This window comes from Callorhinus ursinus, unplaced genomic scaffold (genome assembly GCF_003265705.2).
Source record: "Callorhinus ursinus isolate GAN/ISIS: 27379988/994484 unplaced genomic scaffold, GSC_fseal_2.0 scaffold51, whole genome shotgun sequence".
Classification (NCBI taxonomy): Eukaryota; Metazoa; Chordata; class Mammalia; order Carnivora; family Otariidae; genus Callorhinus; species Callorhinus ursinus.
In genome coordinates, this window is record NW_027397113.1 from 5,389,385 (window position 1) to 5,410,507 (window position 21,123).

At 58.0% G+C, this 21,123-nt stretch overlaps 2 protein-coding genes across 15 annotated transcripts in view; one reads left to right on the top strand and one right to left on the bottom strand.

Moving 5' to 3' along the window:
• LOC112829007 (uncharacterized) overlaps positions 1–15,916 on the top strand; it is a 38,792-nt gene extending 22,876 nt beyond the window's left edge. For 3 of the 10 annotated variants that reach the window (XR_012375460.1, XR_012375465.1, XR_012375467.1), the window contains 8 exons: positions 1,610–1,771; positions 2,868–3,101; positions 5,253–5,412; positions 6,798–6,891; positions 8,419–8,480; positions 12,636–12,773; positions 13,212–13,522; positions 15,507–15,889. Coding sequence is in view for 1 of the 10 variants with exons in the window: in XM_073883473.1 (XP_073739574.1) it covers positions 5,367–5,412; positions 5,783–5,877; positions 6,798–6,891; positions 12,636–12,773; positions 13,212–13,513 (675 nt within the window). In the remaining 9 variants the exon portion in view is untranslated. Of the gene's footprint in view, positions 1–1,605; positions 1,772–2,867; positions 3,102–5,252; positions 5,413–5,782; positions 5,878–6,797; positions 6,892–8,418; positions 8,481–12,635; positions 12,774–13,211; positions 13,523–15,506 lie in introns of all 10 variants that reach the window. The other 7 variants (XR_012375462.1, XR_012375461.1, XR_012375463.1 and 4 more) reach the window with 6 other exon arrangements.
• OVOL1 (ovo like transcriptional repressor 1) lies at positions 6,540–18,176 on the bottom strand. Of its 5 annotated transcripts, none has more exons than XM_073883470.1 (5): positions 15,896–16,280; positions 10,423–10,640; positions 8,360–8,549; positions 7,898–8,133; positions 6,540–6,912 (listed from the first exon to the last, which is right to left on the bottom strand). In XM_073883470.1, the coding sequence occupies exons 1-5, from the start codon at positions 16,218–16,220 to the stop codon at positions 6,853–6,855; spliced, it is 1,029 nt and encodes a 342-aa protein (XP_073739571.1). In that variant the 5' UTR covers positions 16,221–16,280; the 3' UTR covers positions 6,540–6,852. The 5 variants fall into 5 exon arrangements, with proteins under 5 accessions (XP_073739571.1, XP_073739572.1, XP_073739573.1 ...); XM_073883471.1 differs by lacking the exons at positions 6,540–6,912; positions 15,896–16,280 and adding exons at positions 17,519–17,657; positions 18,087–18,156 and having other exon boundaries at positions 7,570–8,133; XM_073883472.1 differs by lacking the exons at positions 6,540–6,912; positions 15,896–16,280 and adding an exon at positions 18,087–18,176 and having other exon boundaries at positions 7,570–8,133.
• Between the last annotated feature and the right edge of the window lie 2,947 nt (positions 18,177–21,123).

The following is a 21,123-nucleotide window of genomic DNA, read 5'->3' on the forward strand; positions in this document are numbered from 1 at the left end:
TGATTTTAATTTTCATTTCTTTAATTTTGAATGAAGCTGAATTTTTTCATATGATTTTTATCATTTAAAGCTCGTTCATGAACAGCCCATCCATACTATTTATAGCTTTCAATGGTGTGTATTTTCTTTTTTTTTTATTGATATGTAAGAACTCTTTATATTGAGACTGAAATTGTATCTGCTAAAAACTCATTTACATCGCATTTCAATGCACCATTTTGAATTTGGGTACATACTTATTTCCCCCACTCTCCCAACCAGACCATGGATGCTTTGCTTTTTTTCCTCTACTTTTTCTGTAACAAGTTCCCCCCAAACAAAGTAAACTTGTGAAGGGCTCCTCCTCCTGTGGTCACCCCCACGAGCACTCTGGCCTCCTTAGGGAATGCCATTCCTCCCCACCTAGGCACTGAGGCCGGTAAGGATGGCTCCCATCCCTTCTGCCCTGACCTCCAGTTCCTTACCGCCTCCTTCCCTCACACCGGCCTCTGGCTGGGAGCAGGGAGGGTGGTGATGGTGGACCCCTGGAGGCTCCTGCATAATGCTTCAGAAAACCCTGACGTGAGCCTCTCAGAACCGCTGGGAAAATGCTGAAAGAGAATGCGGGGTGTTAGTATTAGAAGAGAATCGTCTTGTGGAGGAGGAAGTATTAGGTGTCTTGTGGCAGGAATGGAGACAGCCCCACTCTCCAAGGGCCCCTCTTGCTTCTGAGCAAGGACCTAGTGGCAGAGGTGGCTGGCAGCAAGCCTGCGGCCCTCCTGAGTCTCAGGCAGTCCGCTCCTTTGCCCTGTAACTACCACTGGCAGGTTTGTTTGTGCCTCTGGCAGAAGGGACACAAGTCCTACCAGTTCTCCTGGTGTCCTTCAGCAACTCACCCTGGGCCGGGGAGGAGGCAGTGCCCAGGCCTGTTACCTGGAGTCCCGCCCCCCCCCCCCAGAGGCGGGGAGGCCAGAGGGGGCTGGGCAGGAGCCAGCTGGACAGGACAAGCCGAGGTGCTGAGGACAGGATCAGTGCCTTCCCCGCCAAGATCACCGCCTTGGAAAACTGGGACTGTAGGGGAGGAGGTCAGGGTACACGTGGGGGTGGATGTTGGGAGTTCACTTCGGAGCTCCTGTAGGTTTGGAGCGCCCTGACCCGCTCTCACTTCCCTAAGTGTCTCCCCTCCGGCCCTTTCTCCGGGTTTGGCATATTTGCAAGATGGCCGTGGCTGTGACTTTTTTATTTATTTTTTATTTTTTTTAAAGATTTTATTTATTTATTTGAGAGAGAGAGAGAATGAGAGATAGAAAGCACGAGAAGGAAGAGGGTCAGAGGGAGAAGCAGACTCCCTGCTGAGCAGGGAGCCCGATGCGGGACTCGATCCCGGGACTCGATCCCGGGACTCCAGGATCATGACCTGAGCCGAAGGCAGTCGCTTAACCAGCTGAGCCACCCAGGCGCCCCGTGGCTGTGACTTTAACAGGAACAAGACACCTGGCATTTCTGTGGTGGGGGTTAGGTTCTCACACTCTGGGTCCCTGTGGTCTCTGCAGAGGACTTTGGCTTTTTCCCTGCAGTCAGGCTGAGAACTCCCTCTTTTTCTATTTCCACATACTTTCTGGGAAGACAGTGCGATGCTCGACAGTGAGAGGCTGGGGGTTCCAGCCAGGTGCCAGGTGGCCGTGGTGACCTTGACAGCACGTGACCTCTTTAGGCTTCGCTTTCCTCGTCTGGACAGACAGCAACAGCGCCGACCTTGGGGCTGGTGCATAGTACACCAGATGGATGGGAGGTGGGTGCTCAACCATGTTGGGTTTTCTCCCTCCTTTCCTTTTCTCAACCCTACTGATGTGGGTGACACTGGGGAGCTTCAGAGATCTCTGAGGGTGGGGCCCTGGGCAGCCCGGCCCCTTTCCTGCTGTCCTCAGTGCTCGCCCGCTCATGCACCTGTCCCACCCCCTGCAGGACTGGGCCACCTCCGTTTCCCCCAGCAGAAGGTGACCTCTGGAGCCCGGGCCCCATGCCTTATTCATCTTTGCAAAGCCAATGCGCCAGCACAGTGCTTGCTTGACACAGTAGGTTCTCAGGGTCCAGAGAACAAGTAAAGAACTGAAAGGAAAAGATCTCCCATTTCATAATCATTGAGAATCGGAGAGACAGCAAAGAGCCCCAACTTGAGAGAGTCCAGCAAACCTCAGGCTGGAGCCTGGCCTCATCGCTCGCTATCCATGTGACCTTGAGCAAGATATTTAATCTCCCTGAGCCTCAATTTCTTTGTCTAAAAATAGAACAGTAATAGCTACCTCCTAGGGTCGTTGTGGGGATTAGTGATGATGTCAGAGGGAAGCGAAGCTGGATGCTGCCTGGCGCGTAGTAGGAGCTCAGCGAGTGGAAGCGGTGATTAGCTGCCATTACAGGACTGCTGACGTGTCCTCCTGAGGCAAACGCTCGTTCCAGGAGTTCTGGGGTTAGCAGTGAGTGACACCGGTGTCCCAGGGGACTCTCTGGGTCCTTCTGCTCTCAGGAATGAGATGGCTACTGCTGATGCCAATGGGCCGTGTGGCCTGGCAGCCGGACACAGAGCGGCCCACCCTGTGGCACTCACTTGCCCGGGTTCCTTCTCCGTGGGGGTGGGGATGGCAGCCCCTTGAGCCTGAAGTCGGAGGAGAAGTCTAAGGGCCGGTGGGGCCCCCGGTTGCGATCGAGGCAGGTTACACAGGGTAGCTGGCTGTCCACCCCTCTCCTCCCAGCGCCTTGTGAGACACCTGATTTGTGTTGTACTCTACTCTGAAAGATTCATTAGGGCAGAAGTCCTCACCCAGTTTATGTGGAGAGAATAGGGAGGAACAGAGGAAATCGGTCACTTGATACCCAGCTCTTACATTCAGGAAACAGAACTTGGAAGATCTAACTCGCAACGCACCGCCCCGTCCCAGGACCAGAATCCGCATGTCTGACGACCGCCCCTCCAGCGCTGGCCCCGCGGCGGCGCATGGCCTGAGCCCCACGGGCCGGCGAGCCTGCCACCCAGGGGGAGAGCTGCCCAGCAAGAGGAGCAGTCTCAGACGGAGCCTCGAGGGGAGTTGACTGATTGGCTACAGGAACCAAAGTAGAACTGGAAGGTGCGAGGCTGGGTGATGGGGGGTGCAATGTCAAAACAGACTCTAGAAACTCGGGAAGGCGGCTGGCGTGAGGAATGGAGGAGGGCACGCTGGTCTTGGACACGAAGAAGGTGGGACACCCTGGGTCAGGTGGCTGCCATCTCCTGAGGGAGGGGCCTGGTTCTGGGCGGCCCTCGGGGATGGGCCGGGACCAGAGGCAGTGAGAAGAGGTCTGCGTCCCCTCGTCAGTCCAGGTCTCCGTCACCTCAAGCCCAGCGTACGAGACAGGCCCCCCGGCTGCTCTCTTCCCAGTGTTGTCTTTCCCATTCCATTCTGTTCACTAGCATTTCACCCTGGCTCTGCCTTCTTGGGAATGGTAAACAGGCCGCGAAGTCATGACCACTGTACTTTGGCCTGGCCTTTTAGAATTTCGAGGGTAGAAAGAGTCTTGAAGATTGTTTTGTCCAGCCTTCAGTCCCATGACAGAGTCCTGTTAGAAGTCACTAACGGATGGCTTCCAAGCCCCAGCGCTCGGGTGACAGTGCCCAGGGCTGCCCTCCTCCCCGCCCCCCCCCATGCAGCAGCCCCCTGGAGAAGCCATGCTGGGGCTTGGAAGGCTTCTCCTTCCTGCAGTGGGGGCTGCCCCCCCACTCCCCCCGCCGCCGTCTAATCCTCACCTCTCGGCCCAGGCTCTACAGCTGGAACCACCTGGGATAAGCCTTTCCCCCTGCTTCAAGCCAGCCACCGTGGCAGTTGGTCTTTGCCACTCACCGAGCAACTTCTCAGCCTCCGGCGTCTCCTCATCTCCACTCCAAGTTGTCAGTGAGCTTCTTCAAAGCTTTTATCAAGATGGGGGCCTAGAGACATAAAGTCTTTATATCAGAAAGGGACTTTCGAACTCAGGAACCCACCTCATTTATAGATGAGGAGACTGGGAGGTTAGGTCACTTGCGCAAGGCCACACAGACAGCACGAGACAGGGCTGGGCCTCAGACCCACTGACTGGGGACCCGCCCAGAGTGCAGGGTTGTTGACGCCACGCTCCTGATGTTGTCCGAGATCCCGCTGGCTTTTGAGGGGGGGGGCTAGTGTGTTGAATTTTGTGTCAGCTAAACCCCCTAAATTGTTTTACAACTTTATTTTCTTCTGGTTGTAAAAATAATATATGCTTATTGTAAAAAAGAATTAGAAAATACATAAAAATATAAGGTATAAACCTTCGTAGCGCTTCCTGTTGTGAAGTGCTCCCACCCCACATTTGTTTGCTTTGTTTTTGGCTATAAAAATAGGACTCTGCTTTCATCCTCCGTAAGGCCATCTTGCTGGGCCCCAGCCGGCTCTCCTGTCAGAATCTTGTCTTATCAGCTCTGACTGGCACCTGGGCGGGGTTCCAAAAATGCCTCTGGCGTGCTGAATGAACGAAGCAAACATCCAGATTGCTGATGGAAATAGTGAGACCCTCTGCCCACACCTCTTCCCTTCTGGGCTTGATCCCATTCCACCCCCAACTTCCTAGGTTCTATTCAGATGCCCTGTTTTCCCAGCCTAGCTGGGGCTCCACGTCTTTCAAGAAGTCTTTACTCTTTCAGATGCAAAAGACTCCTTCAGCATTTGTAGTCTGGCGACACACATGTGTCCTTGGTTGTATGTTGACCCCCATTCCTCTCTTTTTCCTGCCTGGCTGGGGCCCATTTCCCAGTCAGCAGAGGCCCCGTACTTTTCCTTTTTCTCTCATGGCACCCATGCTACAGTGTCTGCGGGTTATTACGGTCCCTTGAAATGGGGCTGTCTGACCTGATGCTGCTAGGGAAGGGCTCCTCGGAGAGGTGTCCTACACTGGAGTTCTTCTAAGGAGTGGGAGAGAAAGTAGAAGCTCACCGGGAGCCCCGGGAACATTGCCCACCCCCACCCCTAGCTTCCTAGAAGCTTATCCCCGGCTCCTCCTAAAGTTGACGCAGCAGTTAATCATCTGGGTTCCCAACAATGGGTTCTGCTCATCTTGGGACAGGTAAAAATGGGATTTGGTTGGTCTTTCACACTGGGAGGCTTCTCGAGATAAAAATCCTCTGGCTACTTAAAGAGACATAGGGAGGGTTAGGGGCCCCTGCCAATCCTCTGGGCTTCTCACGGGAAGCCTTATCTGCAGACCTGTGTTTTCCTTTCTCTTCACAGCACCAGGGCACGAACCCTTTTCACACCTCCTGGAACATCACATCTAAGGCCCAAGCCTGGGAGCCACCCCCGCCCCTTGGTGTCCATCTAGCAGGGGGGACATGATGGAAGAACATGGAACTGGGTCCCCAGAGTGATAGGTCTCTGCAAGGGATCCTAGGTAGGTGATGGGAAAGGCCAGTTAGTCTGTAAGTCCCCATCTGGTTTGAATTGCCCGGAGGGGCAGTGCACACTGTGTGCTGGTCTCTGTAGAAGCAGGGTGCGTGGTGCTTCGAGCACAGCCCCTGCCAGGCAGTCTGGTTGGCACCCCAGCTCCACCTTAGTCGGTCAGGAGACTGGCCCACTACCCAACTTCTCTCTGCCCGCGGTGATGGCAGTGAGCTAATGTGGGTGAAACACAAGTGTGCCCGGCACTGAACGTGGGCTATGCAAATGTGGCCAGCCCTATAGCTAGGTGCCTGACCCGGAAGTGATATGACCTTTGTGCCCTGTCACTTGGGATCACCGTCTTCCTTCTGCGGTCCTGGCAGGTGCTAGGAAGAGAAGCGGAAACTGGGAAACTGGACCCCGAGCAACCACACTGGCCTGGTGGAGGGCCCCGTCAGGATGCGGGAGTGCCGGGCAGGTGAAGCAAGCGACCCAGGGGTCGGTTGGCAGGCACTCAGTGCCGCGACCACGGGCAGGCTGCTCCGGCTGTGCAGGCCAGATACTTGGCTTGACTGGAGGCTCAGTGGTAACCGTAAAAGGGGAAAGCTTTGACTAGAATGCAACCACTGTTTTGATTAATTTCCCTGCAGGTGGAAAGAGAGGTCTATAAGACAAAAAAGCAGAAACGCAGAAAACGACAATTCTTTGATTTTAATAGTTGGGGGGAAAGTTATAAAATAAAACAGGCAACACAGAGCATTAGGACTCCCTCCAATTGCAATAACACAGGGATACAGAAATGTAAACGAAACAGAGCTTCCAGATAAGGTTTATACTATATAACTTCCAGAATACAGCAGCTCCCAGACACTCTAAAGTAAAATAAAACAGGAGTCTTCCAGAACAATCTATACACAGTCAGAAGGTGGCCCGAGAAAGCGCCTTCCCCGCGGTCTGGGGCTGGTTCTGCTCAGGGGCTCGGCTTCGCTGCGCCACCCAGCCCACTGCATTCTTTGGACCTCTTTCGAGTTTGCCTTCTCATTCTTTGGCAGGCTGGCTCCAACCCTGCCCCTCTCTCCCTTTTGACCCACACCCTTTTTCCTGTTTTTAGCAGGAAACACAGCCACACCAATAGAGCCTGGTGGCCGATTTCCTCCGATGGAGCCAACCAGCCCCGGGATGGCTCGCTCCTTACATGCTCACAACCCAGCCTAGTCGTGTGAAAGAGTCAGAAAATAGGCTACAAATAGAACTTGCTAGCCCTCCAATACTGCCCTCCTGAGAGGCCTCTGATGGGTCTGGTTATTATTCTGTCCCAATTTTTTGCTGCTGCCCTAGGGTTTTGCACTCAACCAGACAAAGGGCAGGGCTTGCAGTCTGGTCCCATTCTCTTCTCAGTCTCGATGGTGGACTCTGGGTGCACCAAAGACTCATCACCCCACCGGCCTTTCTCCTACAGCCGCAGCTGGACAAACTCTTGGTCTCCACACTGGTGAGTTGTTCCACAAAAGGTCTGTTATTGGGAGGCAAGCAGGCTCTCAGTAACCCCCAGGCATGCCCTGAAAGGATTTGGGAGGGAGGCAGAGTCCCCGGGGGTGGGGGGAGGGGAGGAGCCAGTGCAGCCCAAGCTACCCCAGCAGACCGGCAGCCCCCAGGCAGGGCTGGAGGAAGGTGTTAGGTGCAAGGGGTGGGGGTGGCTGAGGGCAGCACCCCCAGAGCCAAGGCACAGAGGAGGTATGAAATGTCCAGGATAAATAGAACTGCATAGAGAGGGAACAAAGCCAGCTCCATCCTCTCTTAAAAATAGCCGCCATCGGCTATTTTATATATATATTAATATATCTGTACATGTGTCATCTTTAAAAAAAGGAAATAAAACTTCCTTGGCACCTTGTCGTCGATTTCCTAAAAATGAGGTGATGTGTGGAAAGGCCTCCTGTGTGAGCACACGGGTCCACGGCTGAGCACGTGTATGCATCTCCCTGTGGGAAGGGCCGAGCCCCCCACGGCCCTGAGCGCTGGATGCACTGCGGGGCAGGTAGGCACCAGCTCCCCCAGCAGCACCTTGGGTTTGCCCGGCTGCTCTCTGCCCATGCTCTTTCCTCTGCTGTCCACGGTGGACCGGCGGTCCCCGCCCCGGTGCTCCAGAGGAGGAAGGCCGCCGAGCACCCTCAGGTCCCTCCTCTGGGAAGGAAGTCCTCTCTCTAAAGGTGGGCCTCACCCATGTCGGCCCGGGGCTCGGAGCGGCCTCTGCCCATCAGACAAAAAAACGCAAACGTGAGCAGAGCTCAGTGCAGGGCCTCAGTGCAGCCGGCACATGTGCCCGGGGGGGGGGAGTGGGTGGGGGCCTCCAGGCCTGGTCCCCGTGGCCTGCGAGAGGCAGCGGGAGGGTGGACTGGCCGGGCAGTGGGCAGGCGACCCGGGCCGGGCGGTGCCACTCAGAGGTGGTGGTTGCTCTGTAGCAGGGAGGTGACAGTATTCTGCAGGGCCACAGCCACCTTCTTGGAGGTCTTGCGCAGCAGCGGGCTGTCGGGGTGGTGTTCCTTCAGGTGCAGGACATGGCCCTCCTGGCTCTCAGACGTGCAGCCACACTCCTCACACACGTACAGCTTGGCCCGCCGCTCCTTGTACGCGTACTTCTGCTGCACGCCGTGGATCTTCTTGAGATGAGACTCCAGGGAGCAGCGCTGCGTGAAGGCCTTGTCACACAGGCTGCACTTGTAGGGCCGCACGCCTGCAGGGAGGAGAGTGCGGGGTGTCAGGGAGCAACAGGAGCCCCAGGAGCAGCTCCCCCACCACAGCGAGGCCAGGCCACCTGACTCTGGGGGAGAGGAACCAAGGAGGCCTGTCCCGTCTCCAGCTCCCTGAGGGACCAAACCGATTAGCCAAGGGGGGCTTCTGCCCCACCGGGTAGGGGCTGGAGGAGGAGCTCACTGCCTCCCCCAAGGGGCTCCTCTTACCAGTGTGGGTGCGGACATGTCTCTTCAGGTCGAATGTGTCATTGAAGCCCTTCCCACAGTAGGTGCAGAGGTGCCTCTTGACGTCGTTGTGACACTTCATGTGGCGGTTCAGCATGCGCTGGTAGGTGAAGGCCTTCTGGCAGATATGGCAAGTGAAGAGGTCTCCACTGGGACTGTCCCCGAGGGTCACCTGTGGGCGAGGATGGTGTCTGTGCCAGCCGTCCGGGAGCAGGGGCTGCAGGTGGGCATGCTGGGAGGATGCAAACACGGGCCCCCAGCCGCCCACGGAAAGCCGAGCTCGCCCTCCAGAGGCCGCACCTCCGCGCCCCTGGCTCACAGATCAGTGCTGGTGGGGCTGGAAGGAACCTTTGGGTCGGTGGTCAGGCCTGCTGTTGGGTTCCCGAATCCCCTGCCACCCACCCCTTTACACCTCTAGAAATATGCAATGAACTACCTGTAGAAACAGCTGAGGTCACCATCACCTGTTAGGAAGGCCTCCCTTCCAGGGGCTCAAAGCTGCTGCCCTGCACCTGGGCCTCTGTCGGCCTTCTCTGAGGGAGGACAGGGGCACGACCAGGATATGGCCTCTGTCATGGCCATGGCCCCCCGAGGCCACGGCTCGGAGCCTGGAGCCCAGCCCCTTGCTTTTGCTGGAGCCAGGCCTGATGCAGTATGAGGGGAGGCCCCTTGCCATCCTCACAACCCTCTTGCTTATAAACCTGCCTCATTTCTTTTGTAACTACGGAAAGGCTCAAATCTTTTCAGATGTGGAGATGAGTACCATGAGTAGGGTGACTGTCATTTAGGGCCGGTCTTGTTTTATCTTTACCTCCCAACCTCCCCCTGGCCCTGGATCATTTGGAAGCAAATCCTGGCCACGCCCTGCCCCTCGGGAAGGATGCTGCTCCGAGTGACGGCAGTACCTTTCCGGCCCTGTGGCCGGCACAGACAGACATGGTCTCGATCCTCCACGGCCATTAGTGTCCAGAGGCTGCCTGTGCTGCGGGTGGCCCTGTTGCCGCCACCTCCTCCTGTCACCCCATCACATCACACTCCTCCCCTACTGCTTCTGGCCCCAGGGAAAGGCCCCTTGTTGCAGGCTAGTCAAGACCTTTTGGGTCAGGACCCACTCCTCGGGCGCATCTGCCATCCCGTGCCCTCTGGCCTCTCTGCACGCCCTCCCTACCGACCAGGGTCCAAGGGATGAGAGGAAGGCCCACAGGGGCTCGGGGCCACTGTGCTGGTTCCCCGGTCAACCGACCAGCACGTGTCTGGGTGGTTCCCCTCTAGTTACAACACACGCTTGGCCTACACAGGAAAGAGGGGAAGGAAGGGCATTCTGCTGCCAGCTTTCTTCAGTGCTTTGGCACACAGAATAGAGCTACAAGAATCCTTCCACTAGATCGGTGCTGGCAGGTGCTTCCAGATCCTAGACCTTTCAGGAATGCAGGCCCGGCCAGGGACAGCCTTGCTGTCTGCGCACTCCTCGAAAGCAGGAGCATCTCTGTTGCCCCACGCCCTCCTTACTATTCCCACTGCTGAGGCCGAGCACAGAGGGCTGCTCCCCCCCGACCTTGCCCTAGATGCAGGGCCTCAGATGCCGACGGGGCCGGAAGCGGCACACTCACGTGAGGTGAAGACCACCGGGCACGTGCCTCAAGGGACAGCTAACCACCAAGTGGACTCCAGAGCTCACTCTGGACGCGGCATGGAGGGGAAGCCAGGAGAAGGGGTTGAGCCGGGCTCATGTCTCCCGCTTTTCCTAGGACTAGCAAAGAGGTACCTCCCCTTAAGGACAAAAACAAACCGAAATAACTCCTGGACTGGACTCCAAAGGGTGAATGAAATGTCTCTAGAACCCTGCCGCTTCTTCCCAATGCATGACACTGCTGCTTTAGACCCGCTTCTCTTCTTCCCCCACCCCCCATGCCCTTTCTTGGCAGAAACCTGGACCCAGATCCAAGGCCAGCCTCTGTCTGGGTCTCATCGTACCCGGTCTTGTGGGCTGGACACAGGTCTATAGACACGCTCCTGATCCTTGGTGACAGTGTGAGGGGCAGTACCTTCATCTTGGTGCGCAGGAAGCCGTGGTCTCTGCTCTGGGGGTCTGCCAAACGACTCATGTCTTCGGAGGGCAGCTGGGCTACCACGCAGGGTCCAGGGGCCACACTATAGCTGGAGTCCCGAAGGCTCATGTCCAAAACCAGGGGGCAAGATGGGGGTTCAGCCACTGACGGCTCTGGTTCCCGGTAGGGCTGTGGTGGGCAGAAGCCCAGACTGACTGCAGAGAGAAGAACAGCCAGCTGATGGGTTTGGTGGGGAGAACAGGATTCATTGGGGTCTCAGGACAGTTGCCTGGCAGTGGGCTGGCTGGGCCCAGGAGCCTCCGCCTGCCCCTTGCAGGCACATGGCAGAGCAAGCTGCCCCCAGCCCATACATGGTGCCCCTCCCTCCTGCCCCATTAAGGTAATTACAGGGGACGCCCGCCAAGCACCACAGCCCACAGGCCTGCCCGCTGAGTAATTTGTGTCTTAGCGGAACTGGGAGGACCGAACCTGCCCTGCCAATTATCCCTCCCGAGTTGTCTGCCTGCCCCACCTGGGCCAGTCCCTCTGGATTCCAGGTCTCATCCATGCTCCTGCGTGGACAAGGGGCACCACCAGAGGCCCTGGGCCCAGGGATTCATCCCTGGCCCTGACGGGCCCCCCCCCCCCCCAGGGGCCTGGACCACTCTGGGCTGCTTCTTCAGGCCAATTTAGCTGCTGGCCTTGGGGGGACCGGGTGGTCCTCCAGGCTGGCTGGTGTCTGCTGTTGCAGCTCCTCAGGGTTCTAGGCTCCCCACTCCCACTGGCCAAGCTTGGCAGGCAAACAGGCCAGGTGAGGTGGAGCAGGGAGGAGGTCAGGGAGCAGCAGGTGGATGCGGCCTAACAGTCTCCCGGGCGTCGTGCCCAGCTATTATGCAACCCGCCCCCACGGCAGGGACCGCTTGCTGCGGCACAGTGAGGGCTGGGCTCCCAACCTCCGCCCTCCAAGGCACCGATACCTGGCAGCCCTTTGCAGCGGCCACTCCCCACGACACACACCTCACACTAAACCCCGTTGCGGAGCAGAGAAGAGGAAGAGTTGTCTGAGTGACAGTGACACGGAGGGGACGGGTCTCAAAGCTGAGCAAAGCGGAGCAAACTAGCTAATGTTTTAATTTATCAGTAGTTTTCTTCCCCAAAAGGCTAAACTCTATACAGTGGACCCTTTAACAAGGCAGGGGTTAGGGGTGCTGACTCCCCACTCCCACAGTCAAAAATCCAAATATAACTTTTGGCTCTGCCAAAACTTGACTGCCCAGAGCCTCCTGTTGCCTGGAAGCTTACCAAGAACAGAAACAGTCGAGTAACACGTATTTTGTACATTCTGTGTATTATAACAATAAAGTAAGCTAGAGGAAAAAAACGTTATGAAGGAAATCCTAAGAAAGAAAAAATACATTTACAGCACTGTGCTGTATTTATGGGAAGAACCACGTGTCTGAGTGGCCCGGTGCCCAGCTCAAACCCATCCTGTTGGGCAAGGGTCCGCTGTACTTAAACCCCATAAGCTACGAGCATTTTCCAAGCTTCAAAAGGAAGAATCAAGAGGGGCAGGGGAAGGGAAGGATGAGTTGCTTCCGGGAGACAGAGCTGGGAGGCCGAGTAAAGGTCTCGGACCCGCGGACAAGGCCCGGTGCACCCCTTGCCCCACGGCTGCTGAGACACAGAGGCCGGGGACCCAGGGAGGGGCGGCCCCAGGGCAGGGGGGCCGGAGGCAGAAGACAGGGAAGGCCGAGGACTACTGATGGAGGAAGGGTGAATATGAAAGCACTGAAGAAGTTTCGGGAGAGGCCCTGGCTCTCGCCCCCTCAAAACACAACAAAGGTCTGACGAGGGAAGAACGCGCCTGCCCGCCGCCCAGAACCCGTTCTGCTGGCACTGGCGTCCGTCTGTCCGGGGGACTTTAATGAGCCACCTCATTCCCGGAGTTGATTCACCAGTGCCTGGCCCCGGCCCGGCCTCTGAGCTGGCGTGGCGCCTCTTTCTGAAGCCTGGGAGGCTGGCCGGCGGGCCCAAGCTCTCGGGGTCCCTGCGGCCTCCCCACAGGGACGGCCGGCTGTGCACGCCGGCCGGGGACTGGGAGGGGGCAGGGGTGTGTCAGAGTGCTGGCAGCTTCTCATGCCGCTTTACCCGCTACTGGAGGGAGCTCTTGGCCAAGAATTCAGAGCTGAATGACAATTTCCATTTCTCAGTCCAGGTAGAGACAAACAGAACGGAAACCTCTTCCCTCTTCTGTCTTTCCGTATCGGATAGCGTGAGTGAAGCTCCTGGAAGCTGGAGCCCGGCCACACGGCCTGCGCAGGCAGCAGCTGAGGGAGGAGTGACAACAGGTGAGGGCTCACTGGTTTGTGCTCCGAATGAGCTGTCACTCTTGGCTCCCTTGCACCCCTGAGGGGGTGGCGGTGTTCGGGGTGGGGGCGCTGCGGATCCACACCAGCCGGGGAGATGGGGGGGGACCCCAACTTCCTGGGCCTGCCTCTCCCATTCCGCAGCAACCGCGCCGAGCTGGTGCTGAGGAGCAGAGGACAGGGAGGAAGCCAGGGGCAGGGGACCCTGTGGGTGGGGATGTTTGCCTCATGCCATCCACCCCGCCAAACCTGTCTTCCCGCCACCCCCGTGAGCCTGGCCCTGCTGCTGCTGCACGCACACGGAATGCTCATCGGCGTGCCGCTCCTGGCACTGGGTGGCACTGGGTGTCACAGGGTGGCAGGAGGCAGGAAGCAGAACTGGTTGGGCCCTGCCTCTGCTGCTCTATGTCCCCTAATTAGATGTTTCCGGCAAGGCGGTGGCTGCAGCTACGCATCGCCCGCCCACAGCTGTGGAGCCCAGCAAGGCCAGACCAGCCGGCCCTCTCCCTACTCCCTCGGGCCTTCGCCGGTTCCCCTGCGGTTGGCCCAGCTCACCTCTGCTGGATGACGCCGAGGTCATGGGCAGCTTTCCACCCAAGGACCGGCTCCCCCCTTCTGGCCCCCAGCAAGTCCCCTGTCTCGCAGACTGCAAGCTGGCCAAATACCGGACAGAAGGCCAGGTCCTACCCCTCGCCGGGCCTCGGGTCAGGGCCGCTCTCTAGGGCGAGCAGGTGAGGCACACGTGAGGACGCCTAACCTCTGACCACATGGGGGCGGGGGCTGACCTGGGGGGGTTGGGGGGGTGACTCAGCGCTGAATGGGGAGTGACAGTGTATCAGCAAGACCCACGCTGGTGTGAGGTGGCCTTGCCCCCTCATCAGGAAAGGCAGGGGTCCCCTGTGTCCATCTCCCCCAGCCCCCACAGGTCAGCTAGCAGTGCCCGAAAGGTGGCGAGTGTCAGCCAACTGGCAGAGGTGGGCAGCCCTGGAAACAACGGGCCCATTCCTCAGCCTATTGCTTCCCTTCTGTGAATGCCAAGTTTCTCTCGCAGGCAATATCTTTCTCCCCTTTCCCAACTGCCTTTTGTACTGTGTCCATAACGAAGTCAACACCGGGCACCTCAGCCCGCGCGCCAGGGTGGGCAGCCCTGACCAGCCGTGGACTGTGCCTCCATTTGCCTCCTCCCCACCTCTTTCCGGCCAGCACAGGGCTGGGCACCCCGTGGGACTGTGAACTTGTTGAAAGTGGACATCAACAGTGGCCACCCTTCGCTCTAGTCTTCCCTGTGCCCAGAGGACTTGCCCTCACCTGCTCTCTTTCTGGGACAAATGGTGTGGCAGGAGTGTGTCTTGGGTCACCGCAGCCTGGAGCAAACGGCTTGGCAGCTTATGGGACAGCGCCCCACGGGACAGGCCCGAGCCCCATCCAGGCCACTGCGCAGGCCCAAGCTGCCTTCCTGTCCCCATCCACAGCAGACACGTCCTTCCCTGCCAGCACATCCCAGGAGTTAGAGGAGGACCCTCACTGGGGGCCTGATCTCCCCCAGCGCCCTCTCCCTCCCACCCACACACATGTACTCTGGGGCGCAAAGCGGACTTGAGAAGCCTGTCCACCTCGGCCTAGACACGGAGGGGCCCAGACCCCTGCACTGCCCAGCGAGAGCTGGGCTGAGCAACTCCGGTCCCACACACCTCGGCCTGGCTGCCTCCCGGGGGTGGGCATGTTGGTGAACTGGGAGGACAGATTGCAGAGGCCCCAATGCCAGAAAGGGGGTGCCTGGGGGCCTGGAAGAGGCCCTGCGATGCCCACATCTGGGAGCATGTCATTTCGGCTTCCAGGCCGCTAGCAGGCTCATCTACCCTCAAGTACCTTCCTGGCTTTTCATTGTGACTCAGCAAGCGCTTGGAGTATGGGGCTTCATCCCTGTTTCTCCGGCTTCCCCTTTAGCCCAAGAGATGGAATTTAGCCCTTGGGTACAGGTGCTTAGGTTCCTCCTCAAGAAGCCAGCATTACTCCCTGCATACTAATATTGATATAACAAAGAAGAAATGCCCTGGGAGATGAGGGGCGGGGAGTGAAGGGCTTAGACCAGGCTCTTGGGCCCAAATAGGTAGCCTGCAATCTCCTTTCCGCCGTGAGCTTTCAGCCCCCTGTGCCCACCTCTGGGCTTTTCCCTTGGCTTTGGAAGGGGAATGAGGCCAGAAAAAGGTTCTGCCCTGGGGGTGGGAACTTCTAGAATCGTGCCTCAGGGAGAGAAGCTAGAGTGCTGGTCAGACTGGCGCCGTGAGCCTTCAGTCAGTAAAAGCGTCTCTTTCCAGGGGCTCTCTGATGACTTAAGGGTCTCAGAGGGCCCCCGGCAGGAAGGTCAGACCTCAAACGCTTCCCTGCTCCCCAGCTCCCCCAGGGCCTCTCCCGGTGGGACTGGGGTCAATGCTTAGCTGGTCACAATGTGCTGAGTCTGTGAGGTGGGGTGAAGGAAACGTGCCCAGTCGGCTCCTGGGGTCATGGTCGGCTAGTGATGGAATGGCTCAGCCAGGGGACAAGCCACCACAAAACACACTCCCCACTCTCCAGCCATCTGAGGCACCCAAGCATGGCCCGAGAACATTCCCTTTCTCATTTCCAAAACCTGTGGGAAAACTCTCCAGTGGGCCACATGGCTTTTAGAGGCTCAATTAAGTGCTTTGCCTTCTACCCTTTGCTTCATCCCAACAGGACTCTCCCTCCCCAGAATGATGAGGGCAAATTCTCACCTGTGCCCTCCAGGTTTTGACCCGGACCCAACCATCTTGGCCGATCCTATAGAGTGAGAGGTCTGCACAGCTCCCCTCACCTGGACAGCACCAGCAGGCGGCACAGAGCACCCAGAAGCCCTTGCCTGTCACCTGATGGGACAGCCCCTGGGATGGAGGCCTCCCCCACCACTCCCACAATGGCCACCAGAACTGTGGTGGGAGAAATCACCAGGATGCAAGGAAGTCAATGATTTGAACAAACGGAATTTCTTTGTCCTTTGTAAAAGTCAACACATGATCTGTTACTGATTGGGATGTGAAATAAAACTAAAAATAACAGCACACCGAGTCTCAAAAGGCTCAGCTCACCTTTAACACAGTCCAAGTTCAGTTTATCAGATCCGAAGGAGCAGCTAAGCAGCAAGACAAACACAGGTGAGGGAGGAGGCAGGAGTGAAGAAGGGGCTCCGTTCCTCTCCTGACCCTTCTGGAGATGAAACACCAACCTGCCAACCCGCCAGGGAACTTGGTCACGCAGGAAACTATAAACAGAATCCTGGGCCCACACCCTAATCCACCTCAGGTGAGCTGGCAGCTCACCTGCCTTTTGGTCTGTTTCCCCTTGTTTTAAGGAAGCTGTAGAAGCAGCGCCTTGAGATAACCTGTGAAACATCCCAACAGCGTCACAGGCCATTGGATCCTGGCAGGTCAGGCCACACAGATCTCACCACTACACCCACTGTCTCCACCAATTTATTCAGGAGAGAAACTGAGGCAAGAGCCCTTACAGGGCCCCTCACTGCCCTCATTTCACCACTTTCCTACAAGGCCTGGGGCGGTGCCAGAGAACCTGCAGATCAAGGGTCAAAGTCGGTTGGTTAATTACAACCTCTGCCCCCCCCCCACCTCCCTTGGAGGCTCTGGGCAGGGTGTGCAGCGCAGCCCCCGCCCCACCCCCAAGTCGTGGGGAGGGGGAGTTCCGAAGGAAGCTGGCTTTCTCCTGACTAAAGATTTTCTCGGGTTGTGGAGGACAGAAGGCACCAAAGTGTTCTCAGGGCTTCCAGAGGAAGATGCCACTAGAGAGTGAAATAACTCGGGTTATTCATTCAACGTTGATTCGGACGCTGTCAAGGCGTCCTCCCAAAACAAGCTGGGTGCACCAGCTGCCCCGGGGGCCTGGTCCCCTGGCTGTGGGCTGGGCTCCTGAAAAACACTTTCCACTCAACTATGTCCTCTGCAACCATGTCCTCTGCAAGGAGGCGCGTTTCTAACAGCGGTGAGACCTGATCCCACCTTGGTCCTCGGGACAAGCGGGGTGCAGCCGGGGCACCTTCCCCACGGTCTCCGCGCACTCCGCGGGGCGGCTGGTCGGGAACCCCTGGCGGCCTGACCCGCACCACGACCTTCTGGCCACCAGAGTGTGGGAAAGACGGACAGATCCATGAAGGCGGCTTAAACGAGTTTTCTCTTAACACTTTGCACAAATTGAGGCCGAAGCTCCAGCTCACTCCCTGTGCCGCCCCCCCCCCCAGGTGGCATCGCTCCGGTGCCCTCCTCCCGCCTCATAAAAGTCCCGGCTTTCTGGATTTACGACGTGAGAGTGGAGGGTCGCCTGAGCGGTGACACACCCCGTTGCCTCCCCTGCGCCGCGGCTCCGGCCAGTGGAGGGGAGGGCGGCACCGCGCGGGCCCGCACGCCACGGACCCGCCTGCCCCCTGCCCAGCCGCCGGGCTTGGGAACGGCTCTCGCCCCCTCCCGCCGGCCCCCGCCCCCACCCGGCACCGCCTCCTCGGCCTCCCCTCCCCCCGCGCCGCGGGCTAACGGGGCCGCGGCCGCTTAAACATTAAATCGGGCGCCCCGGCTGCGCCCGCCGCGGGACTCCGCATCGCTGCGCTCCGCACGCCAGCCGCCGGGACGGGCCCCCCCCCCCGCCCCTCGGGCGCCGCAGGCTCGAAGGCGGAGTAGGGCTCGCGGCCGTGGACTTGGCCTCACCTGGCACGTAGATCTCTCCGCGCTCCTCGTCGGGGAGCTCGCTCCAGTTCCTCTTGCACGTGGAGACGCACGGCTTCTTCACCAGAAACGCGCGGGGCATTTTCGAACCCTCCTCGCCCGGCACCGTCCGCTTCCGAGACTAGAGCCGGGAGCCGTCCCACCGTTCCCGGGCCGAGCCGGAGGCGGGGGAGGGGAGGGGGCAGTTCAGGGAACGAGTCGCCCAAGTGCCCCCACGTTCGGCGGGGAGAACGTGCCTGGGACGGCGCGCGCCCGTTTCCAACTCCGCGGGGCCGTCGCCGCCCTCCCTCCGAACGGAGGCCCTTGCAGCCAGGTGCACCGGGCGGCGGGGGGAAGCGGCAGGTAAGCGTCTCCCGGCTCGACTGGCGTCCCCCGCGGCCGCTCGGGAAGTCTTAAAGTGCGAGCCGGACGGACGGGTTCACGCTTTATTGGCTCGCGGCGGTGTGTGTTGGTGGCTGGGGCGGGGTGGGGGGGGTGATCTGAGCTAATTAGCTTGGAGCGTCCCGGGGAGCGACGGCGCATGCGTTGGGAAATAACGGTGACAACCCACCTATTTGTTACCTGTCGAACCGGTTTCCATTCCGCTGCCGGTGAGGTGGCCTCGCGGCCTGGGCGGGGTGGCCGGGCGGGGGTGGGGGGGCCGGCGTGGGGCACCCAGCATCCGGCGGCTGCCCCGCCGGCCGCCCCGCCCGCGACCTCCCAGGCGGGAGCGCTAGCGTGCGCCAACGGAAGCTTCGGAGTTTCGGAGGGAGTCGAGGAGGGGAGGGGGCAACGTTATGTGCACCCGCGCTCGCACGCTCTGCGGGTGATGAAATGAAACTCGCCCAACGGGGCCCGGCCCGTCTCGGCGCGCCCCGGGCGCCTGGGGAGGCGCGAAGCCGTCGGGCGGGAACGGGCGGCCCCGCCCACACTTGTTGAACCGGGCCTGGGCCCAGGCGGCCCGGATCCCCAAGGCCTGGCTGAGCAATTCGTGGTTCAGCCCAGAGGTATTTGCTGGGCTCCGGCTCCGTGCGGGTAGGCACGCGAGGCCCCAGGAGCGCGTAGGCCAGTGGGCGTGCCTGCGGGGACGACGCGGCCACAGTACAAAGCGGAGAGTGCCGGCCGGAGAGCAGATCGCTCATCACTCTGCCCAGAGCCCGCTTTCTGGCCAGGGAAGTGTGGAAGGCTTCGTGGAGGATGGGGCGTTTAAACCTCCTCCGAGTCCACTGAGATTCGTTAGACCTCAGCGCCTTAGTCATTGGGGCTTACGCTCCCGCAAACACCCTCATCCTGGGCCCAAAGGGCCAGATTTCAGGTGCAGCAAGGCCGAGGCCGAGGCCCCCTGAAGAAGTCAGGCCCAACGTACTTTGCCTGGTGGCGGCCACTGCAAGGCAGAGGGCTCTTGTCTGCTTCCCTCCACCACCCCCCGTCGTAGGCCACCCTCCGCTGAGGTTCAGCCTGGGACACACACCCTCCCCCCCCCCCCCCAACCATTCAACAAGCTCTGCCCAGCCCCCAGATTTAGCTGAAGGGAGGCCCACCCTCGGAGCGCTTGTCGCCTTCCAAGTTACTGTGACACTTTGGCGCCAGGCTGCAGCTGGGCTTCTCTTACCAGCCGGCCTACTGAGGTCAGGAATGGGACCCCTTCCTCTCTTTAGCTCTCCTTCTACCCCCATATAAAATAAACATTTCAGGATCTCTACCACACATACACCTTTCCCACGTGTTAAATGTTTGCTGGAACAGATTAAGAAGAAATGAGTCTGATGAATGAATTCACACAATTCAAAAGTCAGGAGTCAAAGGGGAACAGAAGGCTGGTGGCGGGCTTCGGGGCAGGCCCTCTACATCCCCCCACAGGTGGTCCAGGAGCACCCCGAAGGTGGGTGGGGGGAGTGTGCACTTCAGGGGCAGATGGGCCTCCTCCCTCACTCCCTCCTGGGGCCTATGAGTTTGGCCAAGGGGCTTTCCTTTCCAGCCTGTTTCCTAGTCTATCACCTGAGAATCCTGTCACCTACCTCCTGGGGTCACTGTGGGTTCCGGCAGCTCAGAGCTGTTTGCCCCTTCCTCTCCCAGGGCTCTGCCTTCTTGCACCCAAACGTAGTTTGTCAGCCCTCCCTTTTTATTTGCACCCTTTGGTTCAACTGGCATGAAGTGAGCACCTACTATGCACTTACCTTTTGAATAAATCCTGGAGAAACAACATTGACCAACACAGTCTGTCTAGGAGGTAAATTTAGTTAATTAATTCAACAGATATTTATTGAGCGTTTCTGCTGTGCCAGACGCTGCCAGGGGCTTGTTACACAGTAGGTGCTTAGTGGAAACTAAGTCTTCACAGATGACCTTGGACACAAGAAGCACAGGCTTTCTCATGGGTGGGGGGGTTAATAAGGAACAACTCACACATCTCCACTTGTAGTAAGAATGTTACACAGTGTCCAGAGGAAGGGGATAGTCACCCACGCTGTCCCCTCCTATGTCTCTAGTATCTACAGCTGTACCTGGCACATAGTGGATTATCGATAAATATTTGTTGCATGAATGAATCTCTCTTTTTCTTGACTCATGTGACCCATTCAGCCTTTCATGTTCCAACTCTGGGTAGAGGCATGGACACAGAGCAAATTTATTATAAGGAAAGCAATAGGGCAGGTTCAGTGATAAAAGGCAACTGACATGGGTTGTCAGGGAAAGAGAGGAGTGGTGGGGACGGTGCAGAATGTGCCTATCTAAAAGGGCAGTAACAATCATGTCATCTGAGCATAGAAACCCAATGTGGCCACGTCTGTCCATTTTTGAAAAGAAGCCAAAAACCCAGATTTGTATGTGAAATCTACCAATTTTTAAAAGTTCACTCAAAAAAATTTCTTTTAAGATTTTTATTTATTTGACAGAGACACAACGAGAGGGAACATAAGCCGGGGGAGTGGGAGAGGGAGAAGCGGGCTTCCTGCTGAGCAGGGAGCCTGACGCGGGGCTCGATCCCAGGACCCTGGCATCGTGACCTGAGCCGAAGGCAGACACTTAACAACTGAGCCACCCAGGCGCCCCCCCACCAAATTTTTTTTTTATTTAAATGTGTAACGAGTCAGACAAAATACCACTGAGGGTCAGATTTGACCCACAGGCTACTGATGTGTGGTCTGTGGTTCATGAGCAGCCCTGGAACGAGACAATGTGTGTGAACTTGGATAAACACCAGGCTCCGTGAGGGCAGGCACCTTCTGCTCCGTTCACACGGTGTCAGATATCATTCATTCATTCCTTAATTCAGTCAGCAAATATCGAACACCTATCATTTGCTTGGTACTGATGATTCTGTGATGCAAGGCAGACAGAGAAAGAAGGAAACTTTTAGTGTGATGCATGACTTCAGTGATGGGATAATGATTTATCATTAAATCTGAGATCTGAACAAGAGGTAGGGGCCAGCTGTATGAGCAGGCGAGAGCCAGATCCACAGCAGGAACAGCTGGTGCCCCAGATTGGGAGTGAGCCTAGTGTATGTGAGATGAACCAAAAGACGAGGTGGCATTAGGAGGGGATGGGAGGGTGTGGGAATTGAGGTTGAAGAGGCAGGTGTGCCATGTCACGTGAGGCTCAGT